This window comes from Xiphophorus maculatus, chromosome 11 (assembly GCF_002775205.1).
Source record: "Xiphophorus maculatus strain JP 163 A chromosome 11, X_maculatus-5.0-male, whole genome shotgun sequence".
NCBI lineage: Eukaryota > Metazoa > Chordata > Actinopteri > Cyprinodontiformes > Poeciliidae > Xiphophorus > Xiphophorus maculatus.
In genome coordinates, this window is record NC_036453.1 from 29,027,683 (window position 1) to 29,051,318 (window position 23,636).

Sequence of the window (23,636 nt, forward strand, 5' to 3'; positions counted from 1 at the left end):
GAACTTAAACTATTAATTTTATTACAATTGTCTTCCTTTTTTACTTAGTATCTCATAAAAATAATAACGTGCACTGAAGTTTGAGGTTGCAGAGTGTATTCTCTGTTTCCATAAGTTCCCATCTGAACAATCAGTGGTGAAGCTCTCCACACTGTTTTGGATGTAGAGGGGATGGAGGAGGAGAAGGAAGTGGAGGAGGGAGGAGAGTAAGAGTGGGAGAGAAGGAGGGGGGTTGTCTTGTGCGTCAGTAAGTCAAGCATGTTCCAATAACGGGCTGTATTATCTGCTGCTATTTGCAGTTTGTCGTAGCCAGGCACTAGACTGAGCTCGAGTAAAAAAGCTGCACAGGCTGCTCTTTACTTTTCCTCTGTGATGGAAACAATCTCAAATGGACTGAAATCTGGATGGCAAAAGGTAAGCAGAAAGTATGTGTTTAGTTTTTTAGCTCAACTCTAAAATTTTAGTGTCAAGTTAAGGTATATTTTTCTGACTTCAGATCTTCCACACCTAGCTTATGTGCATCTTTTTCCTCAGGAGGAGTCTAACTGTTGTCTGTGGCTTTGCTCTCTCCATGCAAAACACAAGAGATTCATGTGAGAGGGCAGAGGATGGAGGCAGGTTTAAAGAATAGCACATGGACAATGAAAATATTATGTGTGAGGTTGTTTGGAGTCATTCTGTTGCTTGCAACTGATCTGAGCTGGCTGAGCTTGAAAGAGCAGGCTGTGGCCAGTGCCCAGAATAATGAGAGAAGGGTGCTGGCGCATATCCCAGGGGACATTATCATTGGAGCTCTGTTCTCTGTCCACCACCAACCACCTGCAGACAAGGTACCTGTTGTGTGAGTTTATGTCCTTGTGTATCCTGTATCTGTATGATGAAGTTTAACAATCCACTTGTTGGTGCACTTTGTTTAGGTGCATGAGCGAAAGTGCGGTGCAGTGCGTGAGCAGTATGGGATCCAGAGAGTGGAGGCCATGATGCACACTCTGGACAGGATTAATGCAGACCCCAATATCCTTCCCAATATTTCTTTGGGCTGTGAGATAAGGTCAGCAATAGGAGCAGTAGCTCCACTTACTTTTAGCAAGTAAATAATTAACCTACTCAGAGTCATCTGTTAGAAAAAAGGACTCAGTTGGTTTTGATTCATTCAACTTGTAATGAATCAAAACCAACAAATAAAAATCACAAATAAGTTAGGATGAAGCTGACGACTTAAGTTAGCAATAACCAAAGATAATGTAATATATGAGTGTCTGCACTACACTTTTGACATTTAAATGTCATTTAGACAACTTTGAAATTTAAAACAGCTAGCAGTTTTGAAAAATAGCTAAAATCTTTATTCAAGAGTTGTTAGATGCTTTAGGTAGTCAGCTGTGACAGTTCTATTAAAAAAAATCAAAACAAATATACCGTCAACAATTAAATATTTTAAATTCATTCATTTGATTTTAATCATTTCTTTCCACATAAGCTTTCTCAATCTGCACCCTGGTACATGGAAATTAACCATTAAATTTTTCACACCTCTGCAAGAGATGTAAAAAGGGGGGGAAAACATTAAAACAATAACTCCACCCTTTATTATTAAAGACAAGTTAGAGAAATACAGCCTTGTGAGTAACTTTAGTAAGGGGAAAAAATGTATAGGATAAGTATTGTATTTTTTCATTTTTTTCAGAATAATTGGTGCCACGTTAACTGGTATTCCTAACAATTTCTAAATATGTTTAATTCAAAGTCTGTTGTTCTTTTTTCCAATTAGATTGTTTCTCTGGGTTATAACAATGATGGAAATAATTTCTCCTAACTACTATTAGAAATAGTAAAGATAGGAAAATATGCTACTTAAATTCATTACATGTGTTTTAACAATAATTACTTAAAATTGCTACATAAAAATAGTTTCTTGACTAAAGTCCCTTATGTTTATAGGTAGAAAAATAGGTACCATTTTTTAAAATAATTAAAGCTGTGACAAATAAACCTGGGTGAAGATTCATGTTTATTTTTGCCATAATGCACAGTGAAGAATATGGTAAGAAAGGTAAAAATATCTCCAAGGCTCAGTGTTAGAAAACTGCAGCAAAGAGTAACTTAGGGTCACCAAGTTTCCATAACAACCATGTATTTTAGGGCTCTTAACATATCATTGCAAGGAATTGTGATAAATGTGAAAGGAGCTATAAAAGAGATCAGAAAGAAATAAACAAAAAGACCAATCAATTTAAAAGTGAATTATCTGAAGATAAGAGTAGAACAATTTTAGGTGGGAGGGGAATAATCTTTTCATGGAGACTTCTGGGAACTGGATACAAACTAATGATCCCTTGATAGAAGAAAAATGCACAAGAAAGTGACAGAAGGCTGGTTGAGAAGGAACCCACTTTTAATTAACAGAATGAAACAAACAATTATCCTGCAAATCTTTAAGGATCAAAAAAGGTAATCCAAGTAAACCAGTTGCCTTCTTTACGCTTGTAAAGTACCTCAAACCAGTGGTTCAGAAATATTTTTGGAATAATCATTCAGAGTTTCAACTACAACCAAAATAGCCACAGTAGCCTGTTCTTGTTGCTATTACTATTTATTACTAAAAGCTCGTTACTGAGCACAAAATGTAGAATATCTAGTCTTTCAGCTTGAAACAGAACCATGGTTAAGACGATGTTGTTGGGTTTTTTTTGTTTTTCAGATCACTGTTTTAAGTGTGCAGCGAAGAAGTAGTACCACCAGTTGTTTTTGACACTTTATTATCTGCTTGAGTTTAAATTTGAATTCTTTGGAATATTCTTTGGAATATTCTCCAAAAATTGAGTAGCTTATAGAAGCTATAACAGTAGCCTTTCTGTTTATATTTTTTCCGGATAAGCAAATCTTTTTGACTTTAGCTTATGAATTCTATATTATATTTACATGTCTTTTTATTCATTACTACTACTTTTTATTTATTTAATTTTTTTATTTACTCTTACAACATAATTTGAAAACCATGACCTTGAAGTAAATCCAGATTTAGTAGCTGGAGAAACCCTTTTTGAAATGATATACTTCTCCAGTCATTTTTCTACAATTTGTAGTTTTGTTTCCAAAATATCAATGAGCATTACAAGATGCTTCTGCTTCACAATGATGAGAAGTGACTGAAGTCAGCCTCAAACATACTTTATTGAATTAGGACAAATCTCCTGGTCAAAGCTTAACAAAATTTGAGCTTAAAATAACTTAACTAAAACGCCAAGTTTACTGACTAATTCAGACTGTGGAAACCCTCCTATTGGCTTTGTTTCACTCGGGAAGCACTATCAGATCCTCTAATCTTTTTGCCAAAATATTGTGATGGTGAGCTCAATGTTTGTTCACCAGGGACTCGTGCTGGCACTCAGCAGTGGCTCTGGAGCAGAGCATTGAGTTTATCCGGGACACATTAGTGTCCAGCGATGAGGAGGAGAGCCAGGCCAGATGCACAGCAGAAGCAGGGAGCGTACTCCTGCAGGGAAAGAAGCCCATCGTGGGACTCATCGGACCAGGCTCCAGCTCCGTGGCTATCCAGGTGCAGAATCTCCTGCAGCTCTTCAATATCCCACAGATTGCATACTCAGCCACCAGCATGGATCTCAGTGACAAGGTAAAGTTGGAAAACAAACTAGAAACATTAAAAGTTCCTGTTGAATTTTATAACCTAGAGGCCAGATGCTATGTAAATATAAATTAGTGTACAGACCATTCTTTGAAGTATGTCACCAGACTTGTGAACATGTAAATCTCTCCCAGCAGAGTCTATATAAATACTTTATGAGAGTGGTGCCATCAGATATGCAACAAGCCAGAGCCATGGTGGACATTGTCAAGAGGTATAACTGGAGCTATGTGTCTGCAATACACACAGAGGGTAAGACTGTATGCCTGTGAACAAACATAGTATTGATGATTGAAAGCAAATTAGTTCCAGTAAATTAACCCAAATAGTGAAACCTGTGTGCAGTTACATTAAATAAATCAGACACATTGACAAGTTCAATTATTTGAGTTACTACAGAGTGATGTTTTTTTTGTAAGAACACAAAATGTTGTTCAATTTTATATGAGATCATAAAAAATTTAGCTCTTTTTGCATCACTTACTTCATTAACTCAGTATGGCATGGAGGAGATCAACTAGCTCTGCTTAGGTGTTCAGGAAGCTAAAGTGGATTTAATAGTGGCCTTTAGCTGGTCTGCATGGTCAGACTGGCTAAATAACAAACAACAAGTCTGCCAACAATGCAAACTAGCTAAAGGCCACTATTAAAGCCACCTTAGCTTCCTGAACACCTGAACAAAGCTTTGCTTTTGCTCATCTTCCTCTGGACAAAAACCCACAGATTAAAGGTTTAGGTCAGAAGAGTTTGCTGTTCATCCAGAAAAATAATACCATGAACAATGAAGAAGGTACTGGCCTTTTTGACACTTTTTGACACATATGCTCATAGCATTTCATTTTTGTATAAAAGTATTTTTTTTATTAATCTTTTTATATTTTAGTATTTTTAATAGTCTATTTTTTAGAAACTGCATTCTGGGTTTTGATCACCTGGGAGCAACTTTGTAAATAGAACTGGCAAATGGCAAAGTTTTCAGAATATTCTACCTTACTAAGATACATTTTCAGTTTACTAGATCCATCACTGCAACACCAAAAACAGTAGATACGTCTTGTAAAATGTCTGGTTTTAAAGGTTCTGTTTGTGTAGTTTCAGTAGTTTGTATTTTTTCATTGAAACAAACAGAGAAAAACTATTGCATGAATCAGGGTATGATTTGCTTGAAGCTGAACCTGTTTCACATGGTCAGATTTAGACAGAAAATGGTTTATTTATGGTAGGAAAAATAATTTTTAACTGGGTAAAGTCAAATGTTAAAATATTTCTGTGTTTGAAACCATGCTCAAAAGGACACATGGAATCCCACAATCTTTTTCCTTTTTTAATTTAGATTTGTAAGCCATCCTCTAAACCTGGCAGAACACATGAGGAATAAATACACAATTCTATCATCATTTTCATAGAGTCGGTCCTTGAGTGACTAATCCTATTTATTAGGAAACAAATGTGCTGCCAGTGTATAATTCTTGATTTTTTCCTTCAGTGTGTTACCACACTTTCTGTTAAGCTTTCAGTGTTCTTACCACTGTTTATTAATGCGCTTGAATAAATGCTGAATCTAAACTGTATTTTCTGTTTTCTTATATAACAAACAGACTGGTGTTGAACAGAATTTTCAAAACAGCTAAGTCGTTTCAAATGTTGTTTTCTGCTTTGAGAACTAAGGCTGTCAGTTGTTTCTCCAAGGAAAACCATGAATCTTATGTTATTTCTTTCAGCTGCCAGCAGGCAGTAGGTTTGCACAGTAACCCTACAGAAAAAGTTTATTTCATGCAGTTGTATCCAGGATCTTGTCCATATTAAAATTGTTGTTACCATAGGTGAGAGATGGAACATAGACTAACCAGTAAACTGAATTCTTTGATTGTTGGCTGTGGTCTTTCTTCTCCATAACAAATTTCAGTAACAGCTGTAAAGCTATAAAAGAGACTCCAGTTTATCTATTCATCTTCCTCATCCTGGAACGAATGGTTCACCTTTTGGGGTTGAAAATCATGCTCTTAAACTTTGAGGGGATTACGCTCAGCTGTGATCTGCTTCAGTGCCACTGAAGGGCATGACTGAAAGACACTAACAGAACCGCATCATCTGCAAAAAAAATAAAATAAAATACCCTGAAGTTATCAAACAAGAGACCTTCATCATGATTATTCTCAATAACCACCATAAACAAAGAGATGGTGCTACCCTGGTTCAGAATGTGAGAATAGCTTTTGCTTTGGGCAAAATATAGAAAAGGGTAGCCTTAAAAGCAAACCAGGTACTCTGTAGTCTTGCATTGCTTTAAACAAAATATATTGAATGAATTTTGCTTTACCACTGAGCCACCAGGTGCCCACAATCCGTCATCACTGATGAACGGCACAACTGCACTAGTTATTAATCCAGTAGATTCTGTATCCGGTGGAATTTAAGATGAGCAGAAATTTTAGCGGAGGCTCTAATTATTGAGACATGTTGGAAAATTATTGGACATATTAGTAATCTAACCTGTTCAGGGTGTAGACCACCTTTCACCCACTGTTAGCTGGTGTTAAACACCAGCCCTTCCATGTCCCTACAAGAATTAGTCAGGCTTATAAATCTAATTAATGGACATTAGTCATCAGACCATTTCCTTCAATTATTTATCTATTTAATAAATGTAGGTCAGTCATGCTTGCAGCACTGCAGTGGGCTTCTGTGAACTAATGGCAAAGTTTATGACCCAGTAAATAATAATTTTTGGTATATACTTGCACAGCAGCAGAAACTAGGTGACCCACTTTTCAGCAATAATGGGGAAATCAATCACTCGACAGCATCTCCCATGACAGGAACAAAATTACCACATGTTCAAGTGCTGTGTTGGCATTACACAAATGTATTTCTTTGTTTTCCTGTACTGCAATTACACATGTGACCCCGCAGAAGAAATTGTTCCTAGAAGAAATGTGTCAGATTTTTGACTAGATTCCAGTAAAGAATGTCTGAAAATCACTTTATTTGGTCAGGAAAAGTCTCCGTTTTCTCATTTCATTTAGTTAGATTGAATGACAGACACCTGACTGTGTGTTTTCAATAATGTGCTTCCATCCGTAGGTAACTATGGTGAGAGCGGTATGGAGGCATTCAAAGACATGGCAGCAAAAGAGGGGATCTGCATTGCCCACTCTGATAAAATATACAGTAATGCAGGGGAACAGAACTTTGACAAATTACTGCAAAAACTCATGGCCCATCTACCCAAAGCCAGAGTGGTGGCCTGCTTCTGCGAGGGCATGACAGTCCGAGGCATTCTGATGGCCATGAGACGAAAGCGCCTGGTGGGGGAGCTGCTGCTGGTGGGAAGGTGAGCAGGGAAATCTATCATTTTCAATTTCTGCCTGCACGTCTCGTCGCTGTGTGTATTGTTTGCCTTTACTAAGGAATAAAAGTTGTAGCCATGCACAGTTTGTGCCTCTACATTTACAGTCTTGTTGCTTTCCACTTTCTCCAGATGTCCAACGTCATCCATCCCGATGTATTTGTTTATAGCGGAACCATCTTTGTCCTCTCATCCTCATCATCATTGCATCTTTCAGTTTAATGGTGACCTTTAAACTTCAAGGTATTTTTACATTCTGTGATATTTTCTTTCACAGTGTATTCAGCTGTGTATAAATATTCATATCTTTTGAATGTTTACACATTTTGCAATATTACAAGCACCAATTTCAATGTATTTTGTATAATAGGCCAGGGCAAACTAATATAAGAATGTGAAGTGGAAAGAAAAGTATATGACAAAATGTTTGCACCTAAAATAGTGAAAAGTTTTGTTCCCCAAACCCTCAGAAAATTGTTAAATCAAGTATACCTGTGATTAATGTAATCTCGGTGTTAAATATAACAACAAAAGGTCCTTGGTATCGTTGGATGAGTTGCAGATACTCACTGATAAGATTTAAAGAACCAGCAGAATTATGATGTAGGAAGCTTTACACTAGCAGCGAGAAGGAAACTGATCACAGTTTGACATCATATTGATGCTGCTAATGGCAATGTAATTCTAAATGAAAATCTGTTTGAGACTTGAGACTGCAGCGTTCACCTTCCAGCAGGACAATAACCCTAAGCATATAGCTAGAAGTACAGATCGATAGTTTAGAGCAATGCTTTTTTTGTGTTTGAATGACCCAGTAAATCAAATCTAGAACCAGTGGCATGACTTGAAAAAGCTGTTCAGAGTCATTCCATATCCAATCATACTGACCTTGAGCTATTTTGCAAAGAATTGAAGAACTGTAGATCTGGTGGAGACATAACTCAAAATACTTGCAACTGTAATTACAGCAATGGGTAATTCTTCAAAGTATTGACTCAGAGAGGTTGAATAAAAAGGAATATCCCCCTTTTTAGACATTTATTTGATTCTGAAAAATCTAATTCTTTCTCCTTTTACCCTACAAAGATACACTTCTTTGTGTTGGTTTGTCAAATCAAATGTGAAACTCATTAAAGTATAAAACTGTTGTGTGCAAATATTTAAAAAGGTTCAAGGAGTATAGATATTCCTGTGCATAATCGTGACAAATTTGCCTGTTATTTTTTATAATCCTAATTTTTATGTACTCAAAGTATCAGTGCCACCTAAATATTAATTGTTCACTTTGATGAAAATGACTGCATTGTCCATGTGTTCAGAAATACAAAGTTGAGAGCCCTGTTTTCTCAGTTTCTATAATAAACCTTCTTTTTTACCATATTATATGACCATCTGCCTGCAAATTATTTTAAAAGAAAATAAGCCAAAGATTGGGCAAAAAACATTGAAGAAAAAAAAAGGCCTTTAAAATCATTAGCGATGCAAACAAGTGCAGAAGAGGCGGTGGATCTAACGAGAGGTTCCAGTCTCTCTCTGAGAATAACGTGTTTTATTTTAAGGTTTGACTCTCTGGCTCGCTCTCGTCCCTGGTGTTCTATAAATGCCTTTCCTCATTAGGAGCCACATATGTAGGCTGTCGCTCAAATTTGACAGCAGGAAATGTAAAATAACCTTGAACTACATATTGTAAAAACACAAGTCTCTAGACTTTCCATAAGCTCACACGTCATAAATACTCTAGCTGTGTTGCCATTGTATAATTATTTTATTGATGTCAGTTAAATTGTTAGGATTTCTTTTACTTATATTATGTTTTGCTTGTAAAAATTTGAGATATGCATGTCCTGTCCAAAATTTGCTCTTTTAATGTAATCACTAGTGTTTCTTTGTTCTACAGGTTTGTTTAGTGACCTGCAGAATTTAGATTTTTATGTGAGCCTGGAGATTTTGTTACCGGTTTTGTGCCTTTGTGCCATGTGTGCATGCCTATGTCCCATAAATGGAGAGAAATGCTTGGATCATAGCAAAAATCTGGAAGAAAGTCCTCCGGACAAGTGACACCAAAGAGGAACTTTTTGGACTGCAAGTAAACCTTGTGTGCTGGAAAATTAACATTGAGCATATCATTCTCATCATGAAACATGGTGATGGCAGCATCATGCTGAGAGGTTTTTTTCAGGGGGAACAGAAAAGCTGGTCAGTCAAAAAAAATAAAAATGAGACTACAACAAAGGTTCACCTTCCACCTGCACAGTGACCAAAGATGCACTGCCAGAGATACATAGTTTAAATCAAAGCAAATATGTGAGTTAGAATGGCCTAGTCAAAGTCCAATTCTATTTGAGAACCACTGGAAGAAATGGCAAGTAGTTATTTTCAATAAAATCTAACTGGATTGAGCTATTTTCCAAAGAAGAACAAACAAAAAGCAAAAGGTGCCTAGAAAGGCAGAACTAGTAGAGATATTTAGCCCAACATTAAATACTGGCTGTTAGGTGGTTGATTAAGGGGTGAACACAAAATGGAAATCAAACTTTTTATTTTTTTAAACTTTTTAAAAGTCATATGCTTCCCTTCTACTTCACAAGTATGCACCACTGTAAGTTTAAGTAGCCTTCAGCGACAAATCTCCACCCTTGGTTCTGGCTGCTGCACACAGTTTTTTCACACAAGAGCTCCTGTTAACCACTTGGAATTTCTATTACTGTTAATGCAGAGTGATCCTTCATTGGTTTTCCACCCACAAATGCAGAAACACAGCAGCTGAGATTGCTTACAGGTCATAGAGGAGAGCTTTTAGTCCATTTAGATCAGACAGTTGTTGATGTTTAGTCTATTTTTCTCCCTCCTTATTCAGTTTCAAGTATAAAAATGACACCTTTCTTGCTGCTGGATTGTTAAAAAAAAAGGGCTGTTCTAAAAATTGTATGAAAAATCAGACCAAGATGTTTGTGTACACACATTGCATAGCACACATATATGTGTCTTCAGGCATGTAGGTGGTATAGCAACACGCCGTATGCAGCCTGGTGCCCTGCTAGGTCGATGTGTGGGTTTCAGAGCGCTTGTTGAACAGTGATTCAAACTATCCAGAGTCAAAGCCCTCTATGCTTTTCAAATCTATTCCTGCCTTTTTTTATGCCAGTGCACCATTTCTGTACTCGCTTCTCTAAGGATGTGTTATGAAATGATCTCCTACCTCACCAGAATCAGGCATTATAAAAACACCCACACACTGTTGTGTAACTCCAGCTTGGTTAAATAAGTTTTTAGACAATTACTTCTCTCACAGTTTCTTTAAGTTTGTTAGAAGACATTTGCACCAGTCAGCCATGACATTATGACCACCGGCAGATGCAAACATATAATTATATCACTATTGTGGGTGGCATATTTGAAGTAGCAAGGAACCACTCTGTCCTTCAGTGTTTATCTGTTAAAAGCAGAGGTTGGGAAGTTATAAAAATGAGAGCAAACTTAATAAAACCCATAAATTAGAGAACACCTCCAGCACTTAAGGGAAGTTCAGCATTATGTCAAAAGAAGAAAAGGTTTGTGAAAAAAATCAAGGCATGTTGTGTTGATCCTCTTTTTGTCAAAAAGACAATTGACTGAAGCTTAAAGCTGACAGGTTGTCACAGAAATGTGTGTGATAGCCATTTGGATACCTTAGAGTTAAAGTAAGGAGTGTGTCTCTATGGAGGGCTAAAGGGTACAAAATTAAATAAATAAATAAATAAATGTTTAAATAATTTACATAATAGACAATTACTGTATAAGATATCATTAAACTATTAAGATGCAAACATGTAATAAATAAATTAAATAAATCTATATTTAATTTATTGTTAACGGGGTGGTTAGTTGTTCCAACAATTCTGTCAACAAGTTATATTTAAGATTTGACTTTCTTCCCCACTGAAACAATGCTCTCAAATCAAAGGTTGGATTTTAAAATATGGGTATGAGGCCAAACTACAGCAAGATAAATTAATCTTAAAGATTTTTGCACGTGTACAATCGCTGTCAACAAATACAGGCATTGTATTTGATGTCAGCTAAATATACAGTATCTGTTCTCTTTTGTTTTTCTGTCATTAAGTGTCAAGTTTTAATGTAACCTCCTTTACAATGGAAAGTAAATGGTTTTCTGCCACTTTTGCTGAGGTGACAGTGCCGTCTAAACAGTCAAACCACAGAGTGGGCTGCAAAAATGCAGCAGTTAACAAGAAATACAATCTGCTGTGGCACAGAATGGTTTCTGTAAAACTGTGCACAACTATGCACTTAGTCATTTTTCTCACTATTTGAAATGGCTGGTTTGAAGCCAAACAAATGTAGGAATGGTATTAAATCTGATAAGAAACATCACATGAATCTGCCCACTTCCAGTTTTCACTCTAACCTCCTTGTTGGACTTTCTCTCTTTAGTGATGGCTGGGCAGACAGGTATGATGTCACTGATGCCTATCAAATGGAGGCTGCCGGTGGGATCACCATCAAGCTAAAGTCAGCACATGTGAACTGGTTTGATGATTATTACCTGAACTTGAAGCCTGATTCCAACCTGAGGAACCCCTGGTTTCCTGAATTCTGGCAGCACCGTTTCCAGTGTCGACTGAGAGGGCATCCACAGGAGAGCCCAAAGTACAACCGCACTTGCAGCTGTTAGTATAAAAAAAAAAACATGCTCCCTGCACCCACATTGAACACTTGTAATCTGTCAGTGACATCATAAAATTAAGTTGTTTTTTTTGATAATGTTCATGTTTGTTCGTCACAGGGAGAGAATCTCTACGACAGCAGTATGCCCAAGATACAAAAATGGGTTTTGTCATAAATGCCATTTACTCAATGGCTTATGGTCTGCATGCCATGCAACAAACTCTCTGTCCAGGATATAAAGTATGAACCTCAAAATTGTGCTTATCCAGATTCCTTTACTTCTGATGGCGATAACATTTACTGCATTGTTCTGTTTTTCAAAGGGTTTGTGTGAAAACATGCGGCCCGTAGATGGCCGCAAGCTGCTGGATTACCTAATGAGAACCAACTTTACTGGTGTATCTGGAGAGGTCATCCACTTTGACCAGAATGGAGACTCCCCTGGCAGGTAAGGACTCTGATGAAGACGAAAGAAAGGAGAAGATATTCATAGTGTTAAACTATACACTGAAAATGTAGGTTGATGTGTGCTACAGGTATGAAATCATGAACTTCAAGCAGATCGGAGTGGGTCAGTACGCTTACATCCATGTGGGAAGTTGGGATCAGGGTGGTCTGAAGATGAATGATGAGGAAATATGGAGCAACAGCAGTGAAATCATCCAATCAGTCTGCTCTGAGCCCTGCCAAAAGGCTCAGATCAAGGTGGGATTTCAAATTTAATTCAGTTCAGTTAAGTTTGAAGTGACAATTCATTCAGTTTACAATAGAGATGCTATGCAAGATGTTTAGGATTCTTAAATTTAGATATCTGTCAATACCAATATTCATTCTAAATTCAAAGTGCTGAGAGAAGAGGTGTACAGCATAAGTCGTCAACTCTTGGATTTTATTCTTGAAAGTGTAAATAAAATTGTCTTAAAAGAGGCATTTGGAACGTTGGGTGGATCTGTGGCCTCAGCCTGAACGGCATCAGTTTTGGGGTTGATACAAATATTGCAACCAATACTATCCGATACTATCCAGTACTATCTTTAATTTAGAAAGTTTGTGTCCAATGTTTTGTACCATTTTTATACAGTCCTTACTTTTCTGTATTTTATTTCATTTACATACTTAACAACATATATGCAAGTCTTTGCTGTAAAATGAATGAATTTCATGGTTTGCACATTACTACCTTGCATTTTGTCACCAGGATTTATAAAGTATACCTCTAAAAACATTGTATCTTTCCTGTCCCCTATTCCGTCTCTGCTTCTTCACACATGGGACCCGAGTGTTACAAAGGCTCATATGTTTCAAGTCGTGTGTTGAGCAAAAAGAGTTTGAAGTAGCAGTTCCCAGTTGGATATGAACTACACCTCTGCATAATATCCACTATAGATAACAGCCCTTGTTGTGAGGAAACCTGTGAAGTACAACCCACACACCAGATTTAAATTAATCCCAAGTCCTCACTGCTAATCATGACAATAATAAGATATCTTACTAGAGATGCAGTTCATGCCATTGTTCAGGATTTAATCAACTCCAATCCAGCTTTATTTAGCTTCATCCTCTTTGTGCTGAGGGGAATCTTTTCCTCCTCTGTATCATCACACAGTTTTCCAACATTAATCTCTTATTAAGCAGTGTCTAGTATCTAATGCACCCTAAATTAAATTAAATACTGAACATCAAAAAGATCCTAACCTGGTCTGAACTTCTTACCCCAAACCAAATTCCCTTTTTCTGTCAAATCCAAACAACCAGGCCTCATTTTCTTTCTTCAACAACTTTGTGTTCCTGGTGACTGATGACTTATAAAAAGGAATCCCATACAGTCTTTCACACATCTATTTTTCAGTTACTGCACCCATTCCTTTTTTGAGCCAGGAATTAATTATTGTCACTCTGGCAGTGTGCATTTTAGCATGCTTGCCAGAGGAGAAAATATTAAGCTTTTTAGGTACCATAAATTAACAGTGCCTTGAAAAATGACATGGAATATAACTCCATGACATTGTACAGGCTTTTGTCTTCTTTGTTTCCCATGACGAACACATTTTAATTTACTCGTCCTTCAGAGAAGTCAGAGTGTAAGATTAGCTACAGAAAAGTGCCATTGGAGCTTTGAGACCTTTCCACCTTTCTTTCAGCTGTGTGTCTGTGCAAATGTGTTTCCAGGTGATCCGTAAAGGAGAAGTCAGCTGCTGTTGGACTTGTACTCCCTGCAAGGAGAACGAATTCGTCTTTGATGAGTACACTTGTCGAGCCTGTATCCTGGGCTCCTGGCCTACAGACGACCTTACTGGTAAACATTTTATCTCTCACACAAGATATTCAAACAGGACAAAAGAGGAACTATCACATCTGGTTTACAGAGGGTTGATCCTCCTTAAAAATTCCACTTCAGATTTTCTCTATCTTGTTCTCAAACACTCACTTATAGTTAGCTATATGCAAAGCACATTGTGACACAGAATGACTTACTACTGTACAAATCAACCAAATGCTACATACCCAAAGAAAGTACAATGGCTTTGCTCTTTTCTTATCTAGAGTTTACACTTCTAGATTACTATTTTTTAGCATAACCCTTTTTTATCACTTCATATCCAAACAACTAATGATATGTTTATTGTTATATAGTTTGTATAATTTCACATACATCATATGTTCCAATCCTTCTCTTCAGGTTGTGAACCAATTCCGGTCCAGTATGTGCGATGGGGGGATCCAGAGCCAATCGCAGCTGTAGTCTTTGCCTGTCTGGGACTCATGGCTACACTTTTTGTTACTTCTGTCTTCATCAAGTAATTAAATGGATACATTTCTTACATGTAATGCATATTCTTAATCAAAATCGCATGGTCAAAATGAGGACAACTTGGTGAATAGTTGGTGTAACTTGGTGTAATTTCAGTTCAGTATAGATCTTGTTTAGTATTTGTATTATGCACATACATACATATTAGGTATTTATTTTATGGTGGTAATAATAAAATTGTTTAGATATAAACATATATTTATGTTAGAGTGTCAAAGTACAGCTCTAAATCCAAATGAGAATCTGTTGCACAACTTAAAAATTACGTTTTGAAATGCTTTCATCTATGTTTGATTGAGCTAATGCTATTTTGCAAAGACGTATCTGAAAAAATAGCAGTCACTAGATGTGTACAACAGGTAGAGACAAATCCCAAAAGACTATCAGATGTAATGGTAGTGAAATCTATTTTTTGACAAAGTCTTAATCCAAGAGGGTTGAAAAACTGCATGCCATACATTGTAGATTAATTGCACAAAAAATAGCTTTGAAAAGCATGTATAATTTCCCTTTCATTTCACAGTTATCATCACTTCTGTGCTGGTCTGTCACATAAAATACATTGAAGTTTGTCTTTGTTCAGTGAACCTATAATTATATATTTTTTTTAATGTAGGTTTTGGGACACTCCTGTGGTGAAGTCATCTAGTCGGGAGCTTTGCTACATCATTCTTGTTGGAATATGTCTGGGTTACCTGTGCACCTTTAGCCTAATTGCCAAGCCACACATTGTCTACTGCTACCTACAGCGGTTGGGGATTGGCCTATCCCCTGCCATGAGCTACTCAGCCTTAGTTACCAAGGTACTCTCATTTACAAAATGAAGTTAGTCATTCATTTCTGTCACTTCCTATGAAACACTGAGATACAGCTTTATTACTTGTTGTTCAAGCATAATCTGATGTCACATTTTTACATAACACCATAAAATGCTCAAGAGTTTGACACATTTTTATCAAGCTGATTTGAATTTAAGTATTTCAAATCAGTATCAGTATGTATTTGAAAGATAAATGTAATTCTGTTTATTTTCTTATATCCCTATTTTACATAAAAGACTTACATCAAAAGGTTTTCCTATTCGCATTTTTAAAAATTTAATGTAGAGCATGCATCAACAATGTGATATTTTGTTTGTTCATATGTATGTATGGTGTTAGCAACAAACACAACATTGCTGAGCTTCAGAGGCTGGCGCACTGCCAGTTATAAGTGAGACAAAAATTTAAAATCTTAGCGTGGGCTGAGGCTGATATTCCAGGTCAAGGAAAATGATTATTCACACAAATCACCGTGAGAAGTGTTATCTTCGTTCAGTCTAACTGAAACACCCATATTCATTTTGATCTATTTTTAATTCAGACCAACCGCATAGCACGCATCCTGGCAGGGAGCAAGAAGAAGATCTGCACAAAGAAACCGCGTTTTATGTCCGCCTGCGCACAATTGGTCATCGCCTTCCTACTCATACTGCTGCAGCTGGGGATTATTGTGGCACTTCTTATCATAGAGCCACCAGAGGTACGTATGTATGTGTGTGATTCCAAAATACTGGATGACATTAATGGACCTTTATTCAAATAAACAGAGAAACATTTTTGCTTTGTTTTTTTTAGGTGATCTATGATTACCCCAGTATCCGTGAGGTACATTTGATCTGCAATTTGACCACTTTGGGAGTGGTGGCCCCACTGGGCTACAATGGCCTGCTTATACTCAGCTGCACCTTTTATGCCTTCAAGGTACTTCAGGAATACATCAGTTTGTTTCTCACTGATCTTCCAATGCAGCTTGATGACTGTTTTCACAATTTTCATTTCCTTATTTATGTTTTTATCCAAACGTGCCATGCATAAGAAGTTTTGCTTTCCTATTTTTTTTTTTTTAGAACTTTTTAATATTGTTACCTCAGTTAGGAACTTTACATCATAGATTGATACAAAGTACTCCAAAACTGTTCAATGAAAGGAGAAGTTTGGATGGGTTTCATAAAAATGTAATAATTGTATCGTACATTTGTGTTCTTTTCCTGTACATGCAGCTGCAGGTCTTTTGGTGTGTGTCACTTTATTCATGTCAAGCGCAATCATATTGCACATGTTTCTTTCCAGATTAGTTCAAAATTCATTTTATTTTATATAATGGGTATCACACTTTTGAGTTTTTTAAATCAAGTTCATTCGAAAGAGTCTAGAAGGCCATGTGTCCTTTTACTTCCAAATCATGTATTAAAAAAACGTCATTAAAGTTTGTAGTTTTAAAGTGACAACATGTGAAAAAATAGGAATTGTAACTTGCACTGCTCTAAATTTCAATTTGTCTTTTTCTCCTACAGACTCGCAACGTGCCAGCTAATTTCAATGAGGCCAAGTACATTGCCTTTACCATGTACACCACCTGTATTATCTGGCTGGCCTTTGTGCCCATTTACTTCGGCTCTAATTACAAGATCATAACTATGTGCTTTAGCGTGAGCCTCAGTGCCACAGTGGCTCTCTGCTGCATGTTTGTCCCTAAAGTAAGAAACAAGCACAAAAACAATATTTTCTGCTTTGAAAGCTATGCTTCTATATTTATCTTTCTACTCTAATTGTTACATGTTGCTGTTTTTATACTGTCAGGTGTACATCATGCTTGCCAAGCCTGAGAAGAATGTACGCAGCGCGTTCACCACTTCCACCGTTGTGCGCATGCATGTGGGCGATGCCAAGAAAGCTGCCAAGACTGGCAAGTCATCCAGCAGCATGGCCAACCTGTTTCGACGTGGTGGATCAACACAGGACAACATAAGGTAGATAAACACCAGAATATGCTGTTGAAGATGGACTGCAGATAAAAGGTAGACATGATCAACAAGTGTGGTGTTTTGGCTTTTAAAAGGTTTCTGTTTTTGGTGACTGCCTTAGAAATGAATGGTTTTGCCATTTAAGGAAAAGCATCAAATGCATTGCATCTGAGGCAGAGATTACTCTCAACCGCTACACAAATTTAATAATACACTTTTTTTGTCTATCAACTTTCAATAGTAGCAGTTGTTACATTAGCGGTAGCCTAGGCAAACCTCTCATTCTCCCTATTCTCAGTAGCAAGTATGCACCAACACCTCATTGATTGTATATGCATAAAGCAATACAAACTTGTTTATGGCACAACAGATCAGTAAGTTATTTTAATTTATCTGGTGCTTGCACCAACCTTTTCTAATCCCGTTCCTATTGCTGACATCAAAAACACTACTACTTTAACTTAATAGAGCATCTAGACTACATATCCCTAAATATGTGACACAATGTTTGCTACTACATCCAGTTGTATTGGGATTTCTCATGGCAAGATTATTTGGAACAATTTGAAAAAATAAAAAAACTCTCTTTTTTACGATGCCTTGATTTCCACCTGCATATACATTTCATGTATATTCCAAACAAATATGTTGATTCCTCAATGGTGAGGATGATGTTTTCATACCTCTTATGGTTTTCACCAAATTTGTCATTAAAATCAGGCAAAACTTTGAGAAAATGACTCTTCTTCTCATGTGGAAGAATTCTCATGCATTCTCATGCATCTCTCAGAGAATTTTCAAATAAAATTTGATTTACTTCAAATCTTCAAATTCTGCTGTGCACATATTTATTTTCCTTAAAGAAAAAATTGTTTAAGACCCTTATTGTTGTAGGAGTTATAGATTTTTGTCATATCCTTCCAAAGTCCTGGTTGGTCACAGAATTCTCTCTCTAGATGCTAAAATTTCAGAGAATGCTCTTGTGAAGAAAAAAACTCATCATATTTACTTGTCATGGAAAATGAATCTGTGAACAGTCCCATTCTCAGTCCTACCACTTCATCAGAGACTTGATGTAATGTTCCAAGCTGCAAAATGTGTGAAAGTCAGGTGGGAAGAGACAATGCAGAACGGACAGACTGCCAACATCAAAATGAAACAGACCTTAACATTTAAACACTTGTCAATCTTATTTACAAAATCTATTGATTTTTTAACCTAAAATTTTAGCTGGCCTTGAATTTTTACATAGTGGCACATTATATGAATATTTATTTATGAACATTTACAAAGCTGTTCAGTTTTTAATTTTATACACTGAAGACCTCAAATTACAACAGGCTGCATTTGAAGCTAAGAAAAACAGCTCCCTAAGCTGAGAACAGCCTACCTCATTTGGGTTAAGTCCTCCCAGAGGAAAACTGGATCCTTAGAGGATTTCTCTTTCTAAGGAACATAAACGAACATGCAAGGAGATTTAATATTACACACACAGCAGAAGACAGAAGAGAAATCCAATGGAGAATGTGATTAAGAAACAGATAGAGACAAGGTTATATAAAATGACTTGGAAGAAAGTTATATATTTGTGTATAGTGTCTTGCAAAAGTCTTCATGTTGAACTTTCTCACATTATAACGACAAACCTCAATGTTTTTTATTGGTGATTTAGACCAGTTCAAACCTGCACACGACTGAAGCTAAGAAGATACATGCTTTTCAATTTATTTTACAAATAAAAAACAGAAAAATGTATTCACCCTATTTTAATATCATACTCAGAAATAAAACATCTTTGGATTTCCACAAATTTAGCCTCCATTGGAGTGTTGCAAAAAGACAGAAATTCTTTAAAAAAGCCGTAAGAAGTCATGTTTGGAGTTTGCAATACAATAGACACAGCAGGTTCTAGTCAGGTTATTTAACTTAAACATTAAATGTGACAAAAAAAAACCAAAAAGTCTTCATGAGGAATACTTTTTCACTGTACTGTATATGTGAGTTATTACCAAAAGGCTTTAGCAGGATTAAAATGTAACTGTCTCTTTTGCAGCTCCAATGGAAAATCTTGGGGGCAGACTGAACGGAGCTCCAGACCAAACTTGTGGAAGAGGATGTCGTTCCACGTTAAGAAAAAAGACCCGGTCGAGGTGAATCAGACTGCCATCATCAAGCCATTTTCTAAAGAAGACATAACTGGGGAAAACAGTGTCACAGAGCAGTACGAAGGCCCACAGCTGTCTCAATCTTTTACCTGCTCGCCCTCTCAGTCACCTCTGCCCACCATCAGTCCACATGCCGCTAAAGCAAGAAGTCACCATTCAGACGGGAGAGGTGAGGAGGTGCAGGTTTTACCACCGTATGCACCCGAGTTCTCTTCTGGGGTCAGGCGGAGAGGTGGGGACAATGGCCAGATTGCTGCGATTGTAGACGGCGGGGACATCAGCATCATTAGCGTGGGTGAAATTGGCCAAACTCAGGGTACCACCATCATGGACCAGATCAGCTGCGTTGTCAATCGTTTCACCGCAAACATCAATGAGCTGAACACCATGATGCTGCCAGGAGGACCCGTCCTCCCCCCTTCCACCACAGCTCCGCCCGTTGCCTCTGATAACTCCCCGTGTCCATCCCAGTACTTCAATAGACAGACACCTTCTACCGTCACCACATACGCCGAAGTGACTGCCGTCTCCAACTGCTGCGACAATCGACCTAAGATTTACGAGCAACTGGCTGGAACTTGCACAGGCGGGAGACGGGCAAAGAATCCGGAAGAGCTGATGGCTCTGACGCCGCCGTCCCCATTCAGGGATTTCTCCCTGAGCTCTGACGAGAGCTCGCCTCCCTCGCTGTCCCCAGCTTCTGAGGCCGAATGTGACCAGCTGCTGCTGAGACACTACCAGAGCTCCTCTTCTCTCTAGACCTCCTCTCTCCTCTCTGTGTTTATCTTCTATCCGGAGTATTTTTAACTCCGTAAAGGCAGCCATTTTTGCCAGGACCAAACTTTCAATGCCTTTCTATGTGTGGATATTGTAGATAATCAGTTGGTTTTTGTAAAGTTTTCAGATGGGACTGAATATGCTTCAAATGTCAGTTGGGGCTAGGATAGAGAAAATAATACTGCTTAGACTTATATAGGAAAAAAGATTTTTTTAAGCAGTTCCGGTCAAACATTTATAATCACTAGTAATCCACACAAACATCACTTATTTGGGAATTTGAATCATTAATTTGAACTATTTCTTTACAGTAGCTGGCACATTGTTTTAACAAGATAACATGCAATTTTGTAAAATGACAAATGGGTGGCCAAGTTTCAATTTGTTATTATTTTGGGTTGTTTTTTTTTCATTTACACTGGATCAAAGTTATATGCAGGATATTTACATTAGATTATGCTTACATCTCCCAAATAATAGCAATAATGCATCGAGTTGCTACTGTGGACTATGACACTAATGTTCCAGCATCTTGCAATTTACAATCTTCTTAAATCTTGATGGTTCTTCTGTTGTTCCAAGAGATTCTGACCAGTTTTCTTTCATTTGAAAATGGCTGTTTAGGTTACATGGCTTTAACTTTGGCAAAATTTGTGTTCTCACAGGAAAATCATCATAACCAGATGTCACAACTGGTTTTGTAACAGATGAAGAAGAGTAATAGTAAGCTTCTCAAGTAGCTTCAATGACATTTTTGATCATTTATAGACCATGATTCAGAGCCAGATCTACAAGAGGAAGCCAACCAATTGAACAAAATATATTAATTTTAATAAAGTAAATGGTCAAATTTGTTATGTGGATATCCATCTCTTTACTGCTGGCTATAAAATGTTTTTCTTCTTTGCAAGTTGTTGAGGAACATTTTGCCAAATTCAAATAGGCATGTATGCACTGTGAAGATGCATATATAATTTTTACAGAGCAGACTACACTACACAACTCTACAGAAGTTTAAATTTTTGCACCCAAAGATTGTTTTTTAAAGAATAGTTACCGCTATATGTTGCATAACTATTCCATCCTGGGAAAAGAAGGATGGAAATACATGAATAAAAGCCAAAAATGTATGTGACATTTATGACAATGATGAATATATCTAAATTTTTGACAGGAACCGAACCATCACAAAACCTTAAATATTAAATAACACAAAATGTACTAAATAAACAAACAAAAAACCTGAACTGAACTTTGTGATAATTTTAATGTGCTGAAACCCATGAGCATTTAAATACTTTCTACAGCTTTTTGCTAAACATGTTTCCAACGCCAAAGAAAACATGGATGTTAAGCTGAAGACTATTTTATTTATAAGCTTTTAAACCACATCTTTCTTTATTCATGTATTCTTTTTAAGTGTTTCATGAAATTAATTTAAAATTACACATGGACCTCAATCTAAATCAGTGTGAATATTAAATTGTTGTATTTCAGTTGTATATTTGTAGCTATTTATGAACACTGAAAGGATGATTTGTTTTTTTTAGCTTGTTGATGAATTTCTGTATAATGATGTTTTGTTTTTATTACTGTCAAACCTCAGAAAAAAATAAGTTTAAGATTAGAAATGGCATTTTTTTTACTCACTCACTAACTCATTGGCAACCCTTATAGACAAAAAAAACATTGTGAATCCTTTTTTTTTAAAGGTTTTGTTGGCTGTAGTGGCCTTTATTTGAAGGTAGTTCGACAGGAAAGAGGGTGATGAGAGAGGGGAAGACATGCTGCAAATGTCACCAGACTGGGAGTCTAACCTGCAACCACTGCCATGAGGAATAAGGCCTCAATATGTGGATTGTGTTTTGCCCTTACACCACCACAGCACCTCAAACATTGCAAATCCTAAAGAAAAAAACATACAAAAACTGCAAATATTGCATTTTGTTGTGCATTCTCCTCCTCCATTCAGCAAATCCTCCTCTTCTGAGTGGAAAGAAGTTATTTGCTTCTCCAGGGAATACAAGCTACTGTCTCAGTGAACACAATCATCAGGAATGTAACCCACAAAGAGCTTAAAGACACCTTGGATGTTTCTTCTGTCGTTCTATCTCAATATGACTTAGCTGAATGTATGATGAGGTAGGATTTGTAAGAGGACCAAAACTATTTTTTCATCTCAGGATGCATCTGAAATAAATTGTTTCTGACTGCATCTCTTTCCTGCTGGATTAGTGAAGTTGTTTTCGCAAAATGTTTCCACTTTGCATGATCACTCTCTTTAAATGCGTTAACTTGAAATATCTTGGAATTAGACTTTTATAGTTATTAGATACAGTAGCAAAGCCATTATACAAGTAGTGAGCTTGATTGTTTTAAGGTTTAGTTTTAGCAAGAGAGAAGCAAACAGTGTTGAAAATGTGTTGGATTTTTCTCTCCTTGCTGTGCCAGTCTCCTGCTGTGGGTTGAGTTTTGTTTCTTTAAAATAGGTCACAAAATGTACATTTCTTTTGCCTGGTTCTTTCAGCTCACTCAGTACTCTGTTTTGTTATGTTTTTTTTCCTGAATATTTGAAGTTCTAGATGAATGTCTGTATTCACAGACTCAGCATTTTAGCCTGTGAGACAAAACTGATATTTATGTTGCAGCTATCCTTTATGTGTTTATCTATTTCTTTATTTAAAGTTTGGCTTCAGTCCCTTGTCTCTCTGTTAATATTTAAACAGGCGATGATGTGTTTATATTCAGTATTTTGTTTTTTTTACTGAGTCATAACCTAAGTTTACTCCTGGAAAGTTACCATATTTGCATGTACCTTTGTACATTTTGTAGACTAAAATGTGAGTTTGTGTTTGTAAGTTATTGAAGATAGCCTGTACTTTTCTTTTATAAATTTCTGACAGACTTTTACTGCATTAAAGGAATCCATCTAAATTTAGCTGCATTCTTTTTGCTGTTACTTTCAGCTTCTAGTACAACTTCATTTAAAAAGAAAATCAAAGGGATGCAGATTTATTTTTTTATATTCAGACATTAGTGGTTGCAAGGTTTTCAAATGTACCTAAAGCAACCATTTATTTCATAGTAACTATTTTTAATTAACAAACTGGACAAGCAGTCTTTTTTTTTTTTTCATATTTTTAGCCCTTGTTACTTAAGTACACTGTCAAAAAAAGAACTTAATTGTGTCAATTCGCCATGCGACAACTATTAACCATAATAGGAATTGGGGTTTCTAGGGCGCCCTTCATTAAATAACACATTATAGCTAAATATTTATACAGAGCTTGTCCATGGTTGTATGTATGCCCCCACCAGCCCAGTAACATCTATTTTATGCAGTGCTCATTTTTACATTCTGCACTGATAATTCTTCGCAGCATTGGGAATCCAAAAATGAAACTGACTTTGTGACTCAATGTTTTTGATATAATTGT

At 36.7% G+C, this 23,636-nt stretch overlaps 1 protein-coding gene across 2 annotated transcripts; it reads left to right on the plus strand.

Annotated features, from left to right (window-relative positions):
• The first annotated feature begins 266 nt into the window (after positions 1-266).
• Positions 267-23,136, plus strand: LOC102230735 (metabotropic glutamate receptor 5-like). 2 transcript variants are annotated; one of them, XM_014471787.2, is made up of 18 exons: positions 267-425; positions 535-830; positions 918-1,051; positions 3,373-3,634; positions 3,784-3,898; positions 6,731-6,980; positions 11,427-11,662; positions 11,779-11,900; positions 11,984-12,108; positions 12,197-12,365; positions 13,830-13,956; positions 14,341-14,458; positions 15,089-15,275; positions 15,835-15,993; positions 16,089-16,214; positions 16,808-16,990; positions 17,094-17,263; positions 19,311-23,136. In XM_014471787.2, the coding sequence occupies exons 2-18, from the start codon at positions 609-611 to the stop codon at positions 20,179-20,181; spliced, it is 3,576 nt and encodes a 1,191-aa protein (XP_014327273.1). In that variant the 5' UTR covers positions 267-425; positions 535-608; the 3' UTR covers positions 20,182-23,136. The 2 variants fall into 2 exon arrangements, with proteins under 2 accessions (XP_014327273.1, XP_005807115.1); XM_005807058.2 differs by having other exon boundaries at positions 267-414.
• The last annotated feature ends 500 nt before the right edge of the window (positions 23,137-23,636 follow it).

Excerpts from the sequence above, each read along its gene's own strand:
- LOC102230735 (XM_014471787.2), top strand. The coding sequence starts at position 609 with ATGGAGGCAGGTTTAAAGAATAGCACATGGACAATGAAAATATTATGT. Across the intron at positions 11,663-11,778 it reads GTACAACCGCACTTGCAGCT|GGAGAGAATCTCTACGACAG; the intron begins GTTAGTATAAAA and ends TGTTCGTCACAG. Across the intron at positions 12,366-13,829 it reads GCCAAAAGGCTCAGATCAAG|GTGATCCGTAAAGGAGAAGT; the intron begins GTGGGATTTCAA and ends ATGTGTTTCCAG.